Here is a 16,895-nt window from a genome sequence, read left to right on the forward strand (position 1 = left end):
GGGCATTCGGACTAGTGGCTGCTATACATAGCATAGCCACCTCAAATCAGCCGCAACTCCTGTATCATAGCCAATCTGAGCATCGCACATCTGAATTTCGTTTTCAATCCCAAAGAAATCAGTAGCATACGTCTCTGCCAAGTCACCCTGCGCTCCCATTCCCCCTGGAATTGTCTGATCATTCGTAAGCACTGGCTGCGATGGTGACTGGAAATCAGTACTAGCTTCGCCTTCGCGAGACTCTCGGTTGAATGGCCCGATAGTCATTAACTTCTCAACGTATACATTGTTACTGTCATTTTGGGCTTTTAGCAGTTGTTGCCGATACAGATTGATCGCTGTGTCAAACCGAAGAAGGATATCATGGTATTGTTCGGCTTGGGGACTTAACCGGGCAAGCTTCTTAAGCACAGCACAAGCGTGATCGAAGGATCTATGAATATGAGTCGGGGCTTCGCCTTCTACGAGGAGGGAGAAACCGAGGACAAGTCCAGCGGAAAAAAGCCAAGCTTTAAGGATACACATATTGTCAAGCAGGACATTACCGAGGAATGCTTCGTACGATAGCTCTACCATCAGATGTGCAGATTGTACACAAGCATCCGAGAATTGAACAATCTTCTCCCTTTCACTAGGACTTATTGGCGGTACCTCGTTGGTTCTCTTGGACTTGCTAGAACTATTCCTCCGTAGTTGAAACATGACATGTGAGATGAGGAATTGTCGTGTTACCATCATGATTCCTACATAATAAGTGCATGAAACATGGATATTGCCAATCGTAGTCTCGCAATAGTCACCTTCAAATGCGGGATCGGGAACGCTGCGAAGTGCTGAAGGTAGGGCCTGACTCCATTCTCGCAGCATCTGAAGATAAGTATCGGCGGATTGCACATCGACGCGACTAGATTTGGCAAACTTATGTACGATGGTTTCGATGATAGATGAAGATTCGTAGGTAGCATAAAGAGCCAATGTTCGATGGTCCATATCTTCAGGGTTTGAGCTATCTATCTCGTATTCATCTCTCTCTATTGACGGTATACTACTAGGACGTGCAAGAATGGAGCTGCATAGCAAATCAAGAACACGAGAGCTCATCCATATGCGGCGCCTGCCGATACAGTTAGCGAATGCGAGATATTCCATAGAGTTGTAGATGCAAGCCTACCTAGCAGCACGCTCTTCGGGGGATACACGAGGATGTTGATATGGAACGTGCAACCCAAGAATAGTTGCAGATTTGGAGGCAATGCCGATGTACATAAAAGCTGTGTTTCTGCGGCATGCCCCGAGCATATACATTGCCATCAATAAAAACAACTTGACCATAGATAACGAAGGATTCTCCAGCATATCAAGAAAGGCCATTTGCTGGGCTTGAGCAAAATACTTTTTCGCAAGTTGAATCTCGGACACATCCTTGCCTCGAGATTGAGCCCCTATTGCTATCATCAGAAAAAGACAAGCGAGATCTTCTCGTTGTGAGCGGGAGCTCGGAGAAGAATTGGCAGCATCGGTTTTGATGGCCAGCAATTTAGATATATCATCTCGTGAAAAGAGATGAAGAATACCATTCGACTAAGCAAGGTGTAAAGTTAGTGTCTTGTACCTAGGTAGCTACGGGAAAGAACCAAACTTAGGGCCCTACCACTCTCATAAAGCAAGCAATTAGATTTTGCTTTTCTTCGAGATCTAAATCATCTTCAAAGGGGCTATTATTTCTAGAAATCTCGACTTCTAACATCACATTGCTCTCCCGGCGTTCAGTGAAAACGGAAGTTCCAATATATCGCTTAAGTGTAGTTTGAAGAAAGTGTAGAAACGAGATAGCAGCAATATTACCAATATAAACTATCGGATATGTCAGCTCTGGCTTATCCTTGCACCAAAGAATTCTGAAGAGAAGGAATCGCCGCCAACCTTGTTCGCCTTGGGAGCTCTGTAGCATTGTAGAACGCTGACATGGTGATGATTCACGAGTGCTAGCCCGCGTGCTTCGACTATTGGTGTTCTCGCCCGAGAGAAGTGGGTCCACCGATGGCTCAAGACGCTGGGAGGAAGCAGCATCAATAGTTTGCCGTGAAGACTGGACATTCCTCTCTTCGGGAGGGGGTTGCCCGGACCGAACTTGAGTCAAAGTTGGGGAATTCACACTTCTGGTAACGTGATCTAGTGAATGTCCCGATACTCTTTGCCGTCGGGGACTGGGAGAGGATAGGGGAGAAGATGGCGGATATCGGCATGAATCGGTACGGCCTTTTGTTACACATGACAAACAAGGGAGGTTTGCATCGCACCGCTTCTTTGAATTTTTGCAAGGAACGCAAGCTCTCGCCGCGCGGGCTCGTTTATCGGGATGTACTCTTGGGCGAGGCATTGCCGGCGGAACATTACCGCGTAATTTGTTCGGGGATCATGAGCGACTTCTCCACCGCTATAAGTCTCCGTCGCCTTGATTGAATTTGCTGCGAAAGTACGATATGGATGGATTGATACCAATCACCAAGCCAATAATTATGTGTCGGAGAGAATGTTATTGATGTGAAATCGGAAAGAATCTCTCTGTTTCGGAAGAGGGACTGTGTGGAAGGCCCTCAAAGTGGGGTACGGGTGTCGTTATTATGAATTGTAGATATTTAGCTTATCTTTCCCCGATTTTAAGCAGGTAATTTGATCAGAAGGTGGGGTTAGAGAATGTTATCAACAGAATATAGAACTAGCCGGGTACATCCCGCTGCGTGTCGGATTAACCGCTCTTTTCCTCTCGTGTCGGCAACGTCAAACATGACTATAGCGAGACAAAGATATTCATTGATAGGAGATCCTCGATAACTAGAGCGAATGTTCGGTCAATTATTGGGGCTCTTGAGCCCAATAGTCTATGATGATATCTATGTCTTATCTTAGAACGCCGATGGCACCGGGCCGCATGAAGACTTGACGATCTATTGTACTACTTGATATGCACCGTCTTGGCTATTGATCATATATATATCCGTTCACAATTCTCAACATACTTCTATCATTCAACTAAGTCACAGCTCAACTTACACATCCTTGATCTAACGTATTCATTAAACATATCGATCTAGTGAGCGGCCATTATCCACCAAATTTATATATTCTTGGTTAAGATTTTCACCAAGAAACAACCCTTTCGTTTTCTTTCCTACTCTAGAAAGCGAGATTAGAAGATTTAGTCTCACAACAAAATGCCCGCTCAATCTGGATTCAGGTCGTTGGATGTTGGTGTTGTAGGGGGTGGAATTGGAGGGTTGAGTACTGCTATTGCTTTGCGTCGTGCTGGACATCGAGTCACAATATACGAACGGGCTGATTACGCTGGAGAAGTTGGTGCTTCAGTATCTTGCGCTGCTAATGGCACAAAATGGTTACATGAGTGGGATGTCCCGGTTGAGAAGGGAGATCCTGTCATCTTGAAGAAGCTAATTCGACGTGATTGGAAAACTGGAGAGCCTGATTCTGTGTATGATCTCGATGATTATGAAGAGAAGTGGGGACATGTAAGTTCCTAATATCAATTAATGTTTCAAAAACCAGGAGCTGATGTGTTCTTGATAGGTTTACAACATGTTCCACAGGCAATATATGCATGCTATGCTTATGGATAGTGCTATAGCTGAACCAGAAAAGCCGGGAGTACCAGCCAAGTTACTCGTCAATCACAAGGTGAGTGCTAAGCATACTTGAGCATACAGAGCCCAAATTTGAACCTTTTTAATTGACTGTACTTTGTTAGTGCTCTGGACTTGACGTCGAGACTGGAACTATCACATTTGAAAATGGAAATACTGCAGTACATGACGTTGTCATTGGAGCTGACGGTATTGGATCCGCGATTCGTTCCCTCATTGGCATCAAAGTTGAGAGGAGAGCGGCCGATGCCAGTTGTCTCCACGCCAATGTAGACACCGAAGAAGCAGTCAAGCTTGGCTTGGTTGATTACTCGCAGAATAGTGCCCTCGAATACTGGGGAGGTCTAAATACTCATTACAAGATTGTTCTTTCGCCTTGTAATGGCGGTAAACTACTATCTTATTACTGTTTCTTTCCAAGAGAAAAGGGCGATTATTCCAACCAGGCATGGGGTGCGAAAGGAACAGTTGAAGAACTTCTTGCTCCTTTCCCAGATCTGGATCCCCAGGTTTACAAACACTTGTCAATCGGAAAGGATGTTGCTCCCTGGAGATTGTGGATTCACGAACCCTATCCATACTGGCAAAAAGGCAATGCTTGCGTCATAGGAGATGCAGCTCACCCTGTAAGTTGTGACCCAGCTGGCATTAAGCACTTTTGAAACTGATTTGGAATGCAGATGATGCCAGATCAAAGTCAAGGAGCATGTATGGCCATCGAAGATGCAGCAGCTCTTGGCATTGTTTTCAGCGAAAAACATTTCAACGGCGATGTGCAAGAGGCCTTGAGAGTTTATGAGCAAGTCAGAAAGCCCCGTGCAACCCGGGTACAAGCCGCTGCTGCAAAGGCACGAGAGAACATCAATGAACGTATTGGTGAGATTACCCAACTTTCGATGCATTTCTATATCCGTGACAACAGCTAATCTGAATACAAATCTTAGGTTTCTCTAGTAACACCAACTCAGCAGTATACAAAGTTTCTGACGAGAAGGCAAAATTGACGATTGAAGAAATGAATGCGTAAGTCAAATATTCCCTTTAATCAGACGAACCTCCATTGACAATCAAGCAGATATGACATGCACGATGATGTCCTGAAGAATTATGCGCAAGTTAGAGGAGAGGTTTCTTGAATGAAGAAATTTTAATTATCGGAATCTTTTGGCAGGGGAAAAATCAATAAAAGGCTCCCACAGTGTTCTTCATTTTTTGCATAGGCACAGTTTGGCATTGGAGTTTCGGTGTTCGGGCTAGTGAATGTGTTATAATCGATCTTAAAATTTTATTTGATCACCTCCACATAAGAATTGTTTTAAATTACCTAGATAGCCAGCTGTGAAATATAGAGTTATTGGCTGTGTAATGTTGTTGTATTGTGCAATCGAATCTTCGCGAGCCCGGTTCTAATGTAAGAGGATGTATCCTCGCAAGAGTGACATAGAATCTTAAGTCCCTATCTAAATAATTGACAACAGGACGATAATGTTGAAAAAAGTCTTATGAATACCTACAATATGTATCAATTTGAAGGAAAATGAGTGTCTCGGTATTGGGGATCATCATCAAACTCGGAATGATTAGATATTATCCCTTGGAAGGCCTCGTCAAAACTCGCTTCTTCGATGAGAGAGTGCCATATGTTCTATGATAGGTATGTTAGCATTATTTCGATAGAAAAAGACGGATGAGAAAAGAGCAACAAACCCAATCAATATCCAACTCATTCGGGTTCTCAAACATCCCTTCTTGGAGAAACAACCCGTCATTCAAATGCTGAGTTGGCTCAGATGATATCGATTCCATTTCTACAACAGAGGCGTCAATTTCCAGCTGAGCGAGACTAATCTCTTCTGACGGCTTGAAGTTCAGGAGCATATTGGTCAGAACCCGATATACCCTCCAAGCTTCGTCGGAAGTATTTCGAACATCTTTCCATATTTTCCACGGTTTTCCTAGTGCAGCTAGGTGTAAGTCGGATCCATGACCCAGTGTTCTATTCGCGTTTATGTCTTTTCGTTTGTGCTCCAGATCAAGGAAAAGCATCATAGAGACAAGAGTAAAAAAATTGCCTAGCCTGCGCGACCTCGTACCAACGTGGTACATAGCTTGGGATCTCTGATTTGGTTCGTTGAGAATCATGAAAGATATGCTGTTGCGATAGAATCGCTAATGATGACGAAATACATCTATCTCGAGAGATTTTGTACTTATCATTGATTCGAGCCCTAATAAGGCCGTTAACCCTCTACTAACTAACATCCTTCGATGACCCGAAAACATTTGATAGACAAGAGCATTACCATACCTCCAAGCTTCTGGCACACATATTTCTCTGGAACCTTGTCGACTATGTGTCAGCCAAGGATATCATAGTCAACCTTGCAGATCCAGCTTGGTGCCGGAGAACAGGACTAGGACGAGATTTTGAGCGGGCAATGAAGGTATTCATAAAGCTCTTCGGTCTTCTTGGTAGAACACCCAAGGTTGGCGCGTCATGTTTCGTCGATCCAGTAGTGAACAATGACGAAGATTCTCATGGTTGTTTTCTTATGAGTTGGCAGATCCATCCGTAAGTTAAATCTACTTACTCTATTAACTGCGATCATTCACTAAAGTATCACGCAGCTTCGCCACGCTTCTGTACACACCCGGAGGGTAAGAAGCTGACGCAACGTGTTTGGGAAGAGACGCTAGGTGAACTCTAGTTCGCTGGAGTGCGTGATATTCTTGAATCTATGAAAAGATGATGAAGGATTTGGGGGCATGTCTTACTATCCACCACTTTGCTGAATAGAGAGAGAGATAAGGCCACCTATGTATGTCGCGACGCTAGATTGGTTTGCATTAGATCTCATTTATGCATATATTCAATATTTTTCGAATGTTAAAAACAAGAATAACATCTCAAACCCCTTACCGTATTGATCATTACAATTGGCAAACAGAATTGACACGCGACTACGCGATCCATCAACTAAACTGCTCAGTGAGCCAAAGATTCACGTCTGATTCTAGCCCACACTTCTTCAAAAATGTTCAGTTGCTTTTATTCCCATATAATAATTCCCAACATTTGTATATAAAATGTTTGGTCGAGATTCGACCGTCTGAGGCCAGAATCAACTTATTTATTCTCATCCTCTTTCCCAACGTCCTCAATTCTTTATTTCTTCATTCTGATCTTTGAACCCATCAAGTTTGAACAAATTTTTGGCATTATCCCTTCCAATGTCCATATTAACCTTCGGACTCAAGTCCAATCCGTCAAACCAAGTACACGCATCCTCATAACACTCGAACGGATAATCTGTCGAAAACATGATGTGATCCGACCCTAATTCTTCAATACAATATTTCAGTGTCGACGTCGAAAAATGTCCACTGGTAGTAATCCAGATATTCTCGCGGAAGTAATCATAAATGCTCTTCTTAATAGGCATTCCCAATGGTTTCTTGATATCCTCAAACCAATGATTTATACGCCACAAATCAAAAGGAATATGTTCTCCCAAATGTCCAACGATAACCTTCAATTTAGGATTTCGATCAAAGACCCCATTGACTACCATTCCCATCAAATGTAACGAAACATTGTTCGCAAAACTCAATGGGGGTCCAATCAACCACTTACGATCCGCCCATAACGTATCAAACACCTTTCCCGTGGGCTGTTTAGGGTGCAAATAAAAGGGAACATCCAGATCTACACACTCTTGCCAGAAAACATCCCATTCCGGTTGATCATAGAAAATAATCGATTCTCCATCACTAGCGATCTGGTTATCATTCACCAGCGCTCCTTTGAAACCATACTCGGTTACGCATCTCCTTAACTCTTTCGCAGCCACAGCGGGGTCATGCATGGGTAATGCGGCAAAAGATCCATAACGATCCGGATAATCCTTAATCTGCTCATGGATGTAATCATTGGTAAGAGCAGCAACACGGAGAGCTTCAGCTGGATCGACAATATCTTGAATTCCGGGTGCGGTATAACTGAGAATATGGAAGCCGACACCATGTTTGTCGGCGTATTCGAGACGTATATTTTTCACATCACTGATTTCTCGGACGTGTTTGTCTGCGTCTACAGCGAAGAGACCTGCCCACCATTTAGCCTTTTCTGCGAATTCTGGGAGGTTGAAATGGTCTTCGATGGTGATCTTCCCCAACATGTTGAGAGTGATTTTGCAATTGTTGTTGCTTTGAAAGCAATGCGGTAGGCCTAGGAAGAATTATAAAAAGAAGTAATTAGATGATTTGAGAACTAGAGAATTTTTGTGTTCAGATTGATGTAACATATAAGAATCTATCAATTCCAATAATCTGGGGTAAATTTATAGTCCCGCCAGCGGAAAGGAGCACTTGACTCCGGCCCGCCTCCTTTTCCCCGCAACGTGGGGAAGAACAAAGTCAATAATCTTACCCGCTGTTGAATAATAAACTCAGCTAACTCAGCCATACCACTACGGCTGTCGGCACATTTTTGAAACGCATCCAATGGCTCGTACGGTTTTGTATCTCGTGTCTGATACGAACAAGACATCGTCATCGCTTACTCGTGGTCGATGTGTGTGAGCGGCCCGCGGTGTAGCGGATAGGGTAAGGGAATACCAAGTGAAGTGGACATGGACGTGCAAAGAAGAATGAATCATGAATGAAGCTATTCCACTTTTCTAATGATTCATCACAGATTACGCATGACCCGTATCATCGGCTATATTGACAAAATCTTTCATTGTTGCACATCTGAATTGACTCGTTTTTTTTCTCGCTCAGGTGCTTCAAGAGCCTAGATCTCCCCCTTGCAATTTGTTGCATATCTAAACAATGAATCGTAAGACGGAAGTGGGGATTTAATATATTTTAATCGTTTGAAAGTAATATGTTGCAAGTCTTAAAATTTTGAGTTTGACTCGCAAAATAGAAAGATTTGAGGCTTGTGGATGGAATTTGAGGTGAGCTGAAGCATCGTAAGAGGACCTGTTTGTCATACTAAATCGTCTCACGATTTTCTTCCATCCCTTTGCTATGGACGCATAATTTTCTTTAAATTTCTTTAATAGCGTTATTCTGGCCAGCAAACAAGGTATAAAATAATATCAAAGCCATATCAATTTAATTCCCACCTACAACAATATCAGGATGTAGCGTTTTCGTTCCGTAAACAGGCTTTTTAGTGATATCGTGCGGCATAGCCACAACCTCATCGCCCACAATAATTTTGAGAGTAGGTAATGAAGTTGCATGTAATGGTGTATTGTCAAGCTGAAAATCTATCAGCGCAGTGTTCTAATTTCTCGACACCAAAAGGAAATATTCAAAGAGAAAACTCACCAGCTGTGCTCTCCACCTCAAGTTCTTTTTCAAGAATTCTTCAGTCCCTTCGCCATTCCCATCGACATCTTGCCCTTTGTAACTACCTCCAATAGCAGGCTCCCTCAAAATAACAATCTCATCATAGGCCAATGCTTTCGTCGCATCATTAGAAACAGCACCCGGCGGAGGCAAAATCACTAGACTTCCTACCAAACTTTCACTTCTCCCCCACTCCTCTGGACTCTCTGGTATCTTGCCTAGAAAAAGTCGAATAATAAACCGCTGGCCTTGAAGATCCAATTTAGAGACACTGAGTGCTGCGGTCCATTCTCGTAGTGTTTTGTTCGTGCTTGGTCCTTCGTGTTGTTTTTCTGAGAAAAGTTCTCGACTATCAAAATTCCGCTTCTTAATCTTGGAATTGCTTCCATCTGAATTGTATAATTCATTTACTCTTCCTGTTACATAACTAGTCATTTTCTCGGCTGTCATATTCCAATCCATAATTTCTGGATAACTATACCCAAGTTGCGACATCGATCTGCAAGTATTTGATGTGAAAAAGGTGGAACTGGTGATAGCAAAGGGCTTCAGAGGAGAAGAGGCAGTATCAATGGTCCCAGAGGTGATAGTGTACGTGCCATACCAGTCGATTAAGCCGGTAATGAATGTAGAAGGATTAATGGCTTGATACATGGAGAGAACTCGGTCGACGTTTGCGTGGTGGAGCCAGCTATCCAGGTCAGCCGCTGTGTATGTTTATAATAGATAGGGAATGTTAACAGAAACAAAAGGAAAATATGGGCTTTTACAATATAGGATCAAATCCAGAATAGCTCAGAAAGGACATATGTCCATAAGCACCTCCCACAAGAACATGTACCGCGCCGTGCGGTGACTCTATACTCGCCCCCGAGACTGCCATCGTAGCAAAGCTATTGAAATTACTTGATTTCATGATTGCTGTCCACTGTCGCCGCCCTCATCAGCATTCTGACATTTCTTTATTATTCTTGATTCTATTCCACCATACATTTCATGGAATTAAGCCCAAGACGATGATACCAAATAGAAAACTCACCACTTGATCTCCCAACCCTGCATTTTGCAAGTTCGTGTTTGCAGCATTGAAATCACTTTGTCCATTACCTAGGTTATCTGGATTTCTCACCGTCCAATTGTACTGTGCCATATAACCGTCACTGTCCCCAGGAGGAAATTGTTGCTGATTGAGCGGTTTATTCCGAAAGTTATAACGGAAGAGTGGATTGTTCACATAGGCAGTAGCCCCAGAGGGGAGAACGATAGAGATAGTGGCGACGTTGGTGATACTAGGCATGCTAGGGCTAGCACCCCAGTCCCAAAAAGGGATACGGAGGTTATCAGCGGCAGCTTGGTAGGCGGGATAAAGCGTAGATATATAGCTTTTTGCTATCGTTTGGGCATAGCTGGCGAGAACTTGCTACAGTTAGAGATGGAGCGTGAGTAATTTGCTTTTAGCTTGAGATTGCAGGGAATTTTACCTCAAAGAGTGCCAGGTAAGGACGATGCCATGTAGTGAACAATACCGAATCTATATTGCACGTTAACACTTAGTCTCACATCCAGAGCTGGTTCGTCTGACCATGTGTACAATACCCAGTGGTTGGAGCCGCGATAGCTTGATTTACACCATCCCAAGCAACATACGGTCGACCGTGAATACCTACAGAAAATCTCAGTCAATACTGAAGGTGATTGTGCATGCTTAGTGTTCCGAGCCAATCGAGTTCATATGAACATTGTTCGAGATTACCCACCTGCCAGTTGAAAGTAGGAGAGTCCATCAGTATATTCGTTTGCAGCTTGCATGGCAAGAAGAGCTTGAATATATAGCGACCTTTATACGTAGAGATTAACAACTGAATGGTAAAATGATGTGTATTTAAGACATCTATTGTAAGGAAGCTTACCATTGTTGAATGTTATTCTGCAAATCGTCGATATTTTGTCTGAAAGGTCGAGCCTTTGTATTCGAGTTGATACCAGTTGTCACCCCAGTTATGGGATAATACTGAGCATTGCCATAAGTGATAAAGATAGAGCATGCAAGCAATCCCCAAGGGAAATACGGGTATTTGATTATCATAATAGCTCTTCTGAGGCTGTGCGGTGAAATTTTTGGAGTAAAAACAGTAACATAAAATCAAGGAAAAGTATACGTGCCTACAAAACCATTCATATATGAAGTTCCAAGCAGAGCAAACAGCAAACTACAAAATACAAAATAAACCAAAATTACAGCCTCGGTCGTAAGGATGAAAGTTGACCACACAGGTGTCGCAAAAGATTGCATGCATATCCATAAATGCAGTGGATGTTGGAACATGCCATACCCACGAGTTAGATCTCTCTCCGAGTAACACAAATTCATGAAATACAACAATAGATACGACATTGCATAGCTAGTTCAAGAAAGACAGTCTCTAATAGTACAAGAATCTCGGGATTGCCTTTGTCACACGAGAATGATTCAAAATGACGACTTCGTAATTTATTTGTGACAGAAACGCCAACCTCTTCAACGGCGATGCGAGCGTTCAGTGCTAAAGTATAAAGAAGGGTGCGTTCGGGTTATCCAGGAATTTATTGATGTGTACCATGCAAGAATCTCCAATCACGTATGGATTGACAAACATCTACTATGAACTCGACCGATCTCCCGATGCGGTCATCTAAGATCTCAGTGTGTTGCGGGAACGTTACATTTGCAACGAATGCCTTTTCAGACAACTTTGAAAAATGTGTGCAAGAACAGGTCGACTCAATAATACCTTGGTAGGTGCTATGTATTTGAAAAATTGCCCAGGTCATGAGCTAAGAGAACGCGTAATCTCAAACGAATCACGAATCTTGAAAAAATTCAACGACTGCAGGCCGACCACCCTTATATGCTAGTTGCCGTCAATAGAGGCTGTGGTACGTGGACACGACATTGCAGAACCACAGACCGATGAATATCCATTCTCAGCTCTCTTCCAATCGCACATGAATCATTCCAAATTTATGAAGCTTTGCAAATGGAAAAGATATCTTCCGAGCACTTAGACTTCCAGAATTTGTCCTTTCTGTTTCCAACGTCGATTGACAGCATAATAAAAGATACCAAAAGAGAGCTTCTTAAAGTCAGAGCCAGTATCTTGTACTTACAATATTCGCACATCTAGAACATTGATGCCCACTGCTTTGTTATTTTGTCATTCATCACAAGATCATGTGCAATGATTTTCGGATCAAGGAAAATCATACACATCGCAACACCATATCAAACCATGGAAGGATTTTAAACTTCTCGCACAACCATTTTTTCCTTTCCTTATGCTGGTCCACAGTTAAGAGAAAAACGAATATACGTTACCATAGGTCTGATTGAAGCTCGCTCCCATTATCAAAAACAGAGCCTGTGAAAGCGAAGCCTATTGCACCGATTCTTATGAATACACCATAAATGACACTGCTAATCCTCCTATAGTACACCTACCGTCTATGCTGAATTGTCAAAGTACAGTTACAATTCCACTCTGTGTGGCACACACGATATACATATTGAAATTTCAACACGAAGCATCGTATCCATAGCAGCTATTTCTATACATAATCTGCACAGATAATTTGTGGCGGCTGCAGCTGCACCATTTTTGCTGATCATATCAACTGCTGTCAAGAACAATGAAAACGATGATATCATTGGAAAGAGTTCAGCGGCCCGAATATAAACCATCAGTCCAGAAGACCACCAGAATTTTGGTTTCCGTGCTTTGACCATGGTAGTATATTCTCCCGACTGACGTCTGTGAGACTGACCTGAGTAGCATTTGCTCGTAACACGCTGGTAAAATACGTGTTTTGGAAACCGGAGATCGATAGAGTGCATAGCTGTGCTTGATCGTGAAGTGTGATGGACCGTAAGCTCCTTGATGGGAATAAAATGGCAGAAGATGTCTATTCGAGCATTACCAGGAAAAACCACTGTGACTCAGTCGGTACAGTGAGAATAAGAGCTTGATACTTGAGACCTACAAGATCAAGTTACTAGACCTGTATAGTCCAGAAAGCCCTATCGACATCAATGATTGTTTGTGCTTGAATTACTCAAAGTATGGCCGTTTCTGGAAGAGTCGAAGGAAAAGAATCATCGCACAACGGCGGATTAAAGCACTTGCTTGGAGTGAGTAGTAAAGAATAACTACCTACATGACTTCATGTATAATAATATTATTTGATATCATTTGATGGTTGCCACGATTGTATATGTATCTATTTAGTGGAAGTCACTCGGACTCAAAATGTGGGGTACACACTACAGGCGCGAAAATTAACCAGTTCAAGCTCAAGAACAAAAACGACAAAAACACCAAGGACACATGAAATCAAGCAACTCCCAAACAATCGAAGTTCAATGATGGCAATGAAGCTGGAAAATACAGTATTTCACTGTGATAATTATATCTTTTCTGCTTATGAAGCGTAAATGATTCTTTCAACCATGAACAGGTGTGTTGAGAGAATCGTCGACGAAAAACAAGAAGGTCAATTCAGGACACTCCACGAGCAATTGCTCGGAGTACACCGAATATCAAAGATACCTTGTACCCGCTTGCTATACGTGACATTATCATCACCTTATCGAGGACTAAACATATCAGGTTCTCACGCCTCATAAAGCCTGCCGGCCCAAGTGGGTGTGTAGTGTTCATGATCAAGAAGGTCCGATGGAGTTAAGGAAGTGAATTGCGACTTGTGTTAGTCAGTCAGTCATGCTTTTACTCCTTGGATTTTAATCATTACGACAGAGGCTAATTTTGAGTTTGAACTGTTTCTCGTATGAAATGCGGATAGTCTGAAGTATAGACTTTTAATATTCCCTAAAGTTCTACAAGTGTTCACGTCCTCGCTGACATATGGGCATGAGTCACGTGGCCAGACACAAGTCCAAATTTGCTTGCATTTGGGGGGGGGGAGGCGGGGTGACAGCGCAACGCCTTACTGAACTGCTTTGGAAGCGATTTTCCTCAATTCCTATGACATGTACGAAAATCTCGGGCCCATTATGACGTTCAACTGTCATGAGGTTGTAGCACAGATTTCTAACGCTTCGGCTTTCAGCCACATCACCAGCCACATTCATAACTTTCAAACTTTACCTACCTAGTAGCCAATGAGAGCCCCGTTCATTGCACATGTCCATTTCACAAATCATATGAATTTCCTTTCAATCTACGATTTGAATTCTAGGCATTAGATAAAGCCATCATACTCTGTAGTCACAGCCTCCAACGACTTAATGGTAGAATGGAGTGAGGCTCTCCAATAAGATCGCTAAGAACTCCCACGTGTAGTGCTTCTTAGGCTCTCGCTACTCCTATACCAAGATCTTGACTTCTTGGGATTTCTTGGAATCAATCCCATCTTGTCCGTATCACAATGTTGGATCGATAAATCCCAACATGAGAAGTCTGGAAAGTCCACAACAATACTGATCATTGTTAATACCAAGAAGAATAGAAGATTTCCAAGAGACCAAAGTCGTTACGTTCTTTGGAAGACTTTCTTGGGACGCGGCATATCGGATATCAGTTCTAGATTTTTGAAGACAAGAATATATAATCGTAGACTCCCGTAGCTATGGCTGCTTTCACAATCATAATCAAACCAAACCTTCGTCTGTGTGACCTTGAAATCTGGAATCAAAATGGCAGTCCTCGAACAATTTGATTACATTTTTGCCATTGGCATGATCTTTGCTTTCCTCGATGCTTGGAACATCGGTGCCGTAATCCTCTTTCCAGCCCTCCTAGACCCATTGCTGATACCGAAAACAGGTGCAAATGATGTTGCGAACTCCTTTGCTACTTCCGTCTCTTCCAGGTCGTTGACGATGAAGCAAGCTATGATGATAGCCACTGTAATGGAATTTGGTGGTGCCGTTGGTGTTGGGTAAGTTTGTCTTGATATCTTGTTATGTCAACCCTTTTGATACTAATAAATCTCCAGTGCTCGTGTTGCAGACACTATCCGAGGCAAAATTCTTTCAACCAAGGCTTTCGAGGCAGAACCGTCTGTCTTGATGTTGGGAATGACATGTGCTCTAGTATCTTCTTCTCTTTATTTAACACTAGCCACAAGGCTAGGTCTTCCCGTTTCAACTACGTAAGTATGATCCTTATACAAGTTATCAATCATCTTACTAAGTAAGCCCATAGTCATAGCATAATTGGAGGGGTGATAGGAGTAGGTATTGCAGCGATAGGAGGAGATGGGGTCAACTGGGGCTGGAATGGAGTATCACAAGTATTCGCAGCCTGGGTCATCGCACCAGGAATCGCTGGTGCTTTTGCAGCTATTCTCTTCCTGGTCACAAAGTACGGTGTTATGAAACGAAAGGATCCAGTGCGCGCTGCACTTATTAGTATTCCATTCTATTTTGGACTTACCACGGGCTTGTTAACCAGTATGTCCCACTATACAAATTCCTTTCACAACGGAGACCCGTGTAAACCCAACTAACTCTTTGTCAAACAGTGCTTATCGTCTGGAAAGGCGCTGCTTCCGCATCAGCAGCCGTCAAAACATGGGGACCCGGCGAATACGTCGGTGTAATTGTCGGTACCGCCATCGGTTGTGCTCTTCTATCTGCTGTTTTCCTCCTCCCATTTTTGTACCGAAAACTAGTGCTCAACGATTGGCAACTCTACTGGTGGCATATTCCTCAGGGCCCATTGCTGCTTCGACGCGGAGAAGTTCCTCCTAACACCTCTGGACGCGAGGTCATCCAGAATTATTACAAAGGACACAAGACGCGCGCAGAGCTTGATGCCGAAGGCTCGGACAATGTGAGGAATCTACATAGTGATGACGTTGAATCAAAAAGAAACGAGGATGCAGATGAAAAGCATGGGATTTCATTTGTCTCGCCTGCCTCTTCGAATATCGGGTCTTCAACAAGGGATGAGACAACAGCAACTCCTGTCATCACAAATGAAGAGCCCATACCGGCAAAACCTTGGTATGAATCTAAAACACTCTTAGCCACAGCAAAACGTGTCTTCTTCCACGGTGTTTCCGTCGATGTCGTTGCCGAACAGAAGAAATCCTCTATCCTTACTGGCAATCTCGAAGCTATGCACGCCCGTGCAACCCACTACGATAACAAGGCTGAGCATACCTATTCGTTCTTACAAGTACTGACTGCCGCCACTGCATCCTTTGCTCACGGAGCTAATGATGTCTCAAACGCCGTTGGACCTCTTGCTGCTATCTATTTCATCTGGCACACCGGCTCCATCCAATCTAAATCACCTGTGCCGGTATGGATTCTATGTTATGGAGCCGGTGCCCTCGTCATCGGTCTTTGGACATACGGATACAACATCATGCGCAATCTCGGCAACCGATTAACACTGCATTCCCCCTCTCGAGGATTCTGCATGGAGCTCGGTTCTGCTATAACTGTTATTATGGCCACCCGACTTGCATTGCCCGTGTCTACTACCCAATGTATCGTTGGAGCTACGGTTGGAGTCGGACTTGTGAATGGGGATGTGAAGAGTATTAATTGGCGAATGGTGGGATGGATTTATATGGGATGGATCATTACGTTGCCGGTTACGGGTATCATTTCGGGGTGTTTGATGGGTCTCATTCTGAATGCTCCAAGATGGGGAATGGGCGTTTGAGAATTCGATAAAGGAGATGAATTTTTAGTGCCAATAGGTCGAAGGAGCTTCATGGCTTGGATGCTTTGCGATCGAGAAGGATTTAATTGCAGGACAGTACAACGCTACTATTTCACTAAAATCAGAGAGTCTATAAATGTAACATTAGGGGACAGAAGACACACTGTTCGTTTCATTTCCTTCAAAGCTTTTTGACACAATC

General features: G+C 43.1%; 6 protein-coding genes across 6 annotated transcripts; 2 read left to right on the forward strand and 4 right to left on the reverse strand.

Annotated features, from left to right (window-relative positions):
* Positions 1–21: 21 nt before the first annotated feature.
* Positions 22–2,380, reverse strand: EAE98_005602 (uncharacterized protein; the record flags this gene model as incomplete). The annotated part of the gene is made up of 4 exons (XM_038953224.1): positions 22–1,114; positions 1,172–1,581; positions 1,652–1,854; positions 1,924–2,380. The coding sequence occupies 4 exons, from the start codon at positions 2,378–2,380 to the stop codon at positions 22–24; spliced, it is 2,163 nt and encodes a 720-aa protein (XP_038810325.1).
* Positions 2,381–3,215: 835 nt separating this feature from the next.
* EAE98_005603 (uncharacterized protein) lies at positions 3,216–4,795 on the forward strand (the record flags this gene model as incomplete). Its single annotated transcript, XM_038953225.1, has 6 exons — positions 3,216–3,527; positions 3,586–3,693; positions 3,764–4,285; positions 4,340–4,535; positions 4,604–4,682; positions 4,735–4,795. The coding sequence occupies 6 exons, from the start codon at positions 3,216–3,218 to the stop codon at positions 4,793–4,795; spliced, it is 1,278 nt and encodes a 425-aa protein (XP_038810326.1).
* A 386-nt stretch (positions 4,796–5,181) lies between these two features.
* Positions 5,182–5,537, reverse strand: EAE98_005604 (uncharacterized protein; the record flags this gene model as incomplete). Its single annotated transcript, XM_038953226.1, has 2 exons — positions 5,182–5,304; positions 5,367–5,537. 2 exons carry the CDS (start codon positions 5,535–5,537, stop codon positions 5,182–5,184), a joined length of 294 nt encoding a protein of 97 aa, XP_038810327.1.
* A 1,280-nt stretch (positions 5,538–6,817) lies between these two features.
* EAE98_005605 (uncharacterized protein) lies at positions 6,818–7,837 on the reverse strand (the record flags this gene model as incomplete). Its single annotated transcript, XM_038953227.1, has 1 exon — positions 6,818–7,837. The coding sequence occupies one exon, from the start codon at positions 7,835–7,837 to the stop codon at positions 6,818–6,820; it is 1,020 nt and encodes a 339-aa protein (XP_038810328.1).
* A 943-nt stretch (positions 7,838–8,780) lies between these two features.
* Positions 8,781–11,106, reverse strand: EAE98_005606 (uncharacterized protein; the record flags this gene model as incomplete). The annotated part of the gene is made up of 8 exons (XM_038953228.1): positions 8,781–8,930; positions 9,000–9,711; positions 9,791–9,948; positions 10,060–10,440; positions 10,502–10,551; positions 10,603–10,683; positions 10,778–10,857; positions 10,931–11,106. The coding sequence occupies 8 exons, from the start codon at positions 11,104–11,106 to the stop codon at positions 8,781–8,783; spliced, it is 1,788 nt and encodes a 595-aa protein (XP_038810329.1).
* Positions 11,107–14,709: 3,603 nt separating this feature from the next.
* EAE98_005607 (uncharacterized protein) lies at positions 14,710–16,693 on the forward strand (the record flags this gene model as incomplete). Its single annotated transcript, XM_038953229.1, has 5 exons — positions 14,710–14,785; positions 14,840–14,954; positions 15,012–15,167; positions 15,221–15,468; positions 15,540–16,693. 5 exons carry the CDS (start codon positions 14,710–14,712, stop codon positions 16,691–16,693), a joined length of 1,749 nt encoding a protein of 582 aa, XP_038810330.1.
* Between the last annotated feature and the right edge of the window lie 202 nt (positions 16,694–16,895).

The sequence above is a fragment of the Botrytis deweyae genome (assembly GCF_014898535.1).
Source record: "Botrytis deweyae strain B1 chromosome Unknown BDEW_011, whole genome shotgun sequence".
Lineage (NCBI taxonomy): Eukaryota > Fungi > Ascomycota > Leotiomycetes > Helotiales > Sclerotiniaceae > Botrytis > Botrytis deweyae.